The following is a 383-nucleotide window of genomic DNA, read 5'->3' as shown; positions in this document are numbered from 1 at the left end:
GCCGGCTGCTCGCGGCGCTTGGTGCACCCTCTCCTGGGGACCGGTCCCGTAACCGGTTCCGCCGGAGTGATGCATCGTACCTCCCGTCCTTTCACTTCTCCACGGGAACCACGATCACTGCATCGTCNGCGAACGAACGATCGACGCCGCGCACCACGTCTTCGCTGGCTGCCGCGTCTCGCGCGGGCCCATCGTCACTTTTCACCGCACCCCGCCGTCTGCACCATCCCCGCCGCCCCGAATCACCCGATCTAACCAGGGCCCAACGTGGTCCTGGATGGATGATGGACAGGGTGAGACAGGGCAGAACTGTCTCACCCCCGTCTGGTCAACTGTCTCGAGCCTCCCTCTCTCGCCCTCGGTTGTCGAGAGGGGAGAGAATT

At 64.9% G+C, this 383-nt stretch overlaps 1 protein-coding gene across 1 annotated transcript in view; it reads right to left on the bottom strand.

The window, feature by feature from the left end:
* LOC102672220 (dipeptidase 1-like) overlaps positions 1 to 383 on the bottom strand; it is a 160,109-nt gene that overhangs the window by 125,148 nt on the left and 34,578 nt on the right. Inside the window, exon 2 of the mRNA XM_006621200.2 lies at positions 2 to 273. Within this exon, the coding sequence (XP_006621263.2) occupies positions 2 to 75 (74 nt within the window). The 5' untranslated portion in view covers positions 76 to 273. The remainder of the gene's footprint in view (position 1; positions 274 to 383) is intronic.

This window comes from Apis dorsata, unplaced genomic scaffold (assembly GCF_000469605.1).
Source record: "Apis dorsata unplaced genomic scaffold, Apis dorsata 1.3 scaffold_604, whole genome shotgun sequence".
In the NCBI taxonomy this organism is placed as follows: domain Eukaryota; kingdom Metazoa; phylum Arthropoda; class Insecta; order Hymenoptera; family Apidae; genus Apis; species Apis dorsata.
This window is presented reverse-complemented; position numbering and strand designations above follow the sequence as displayed.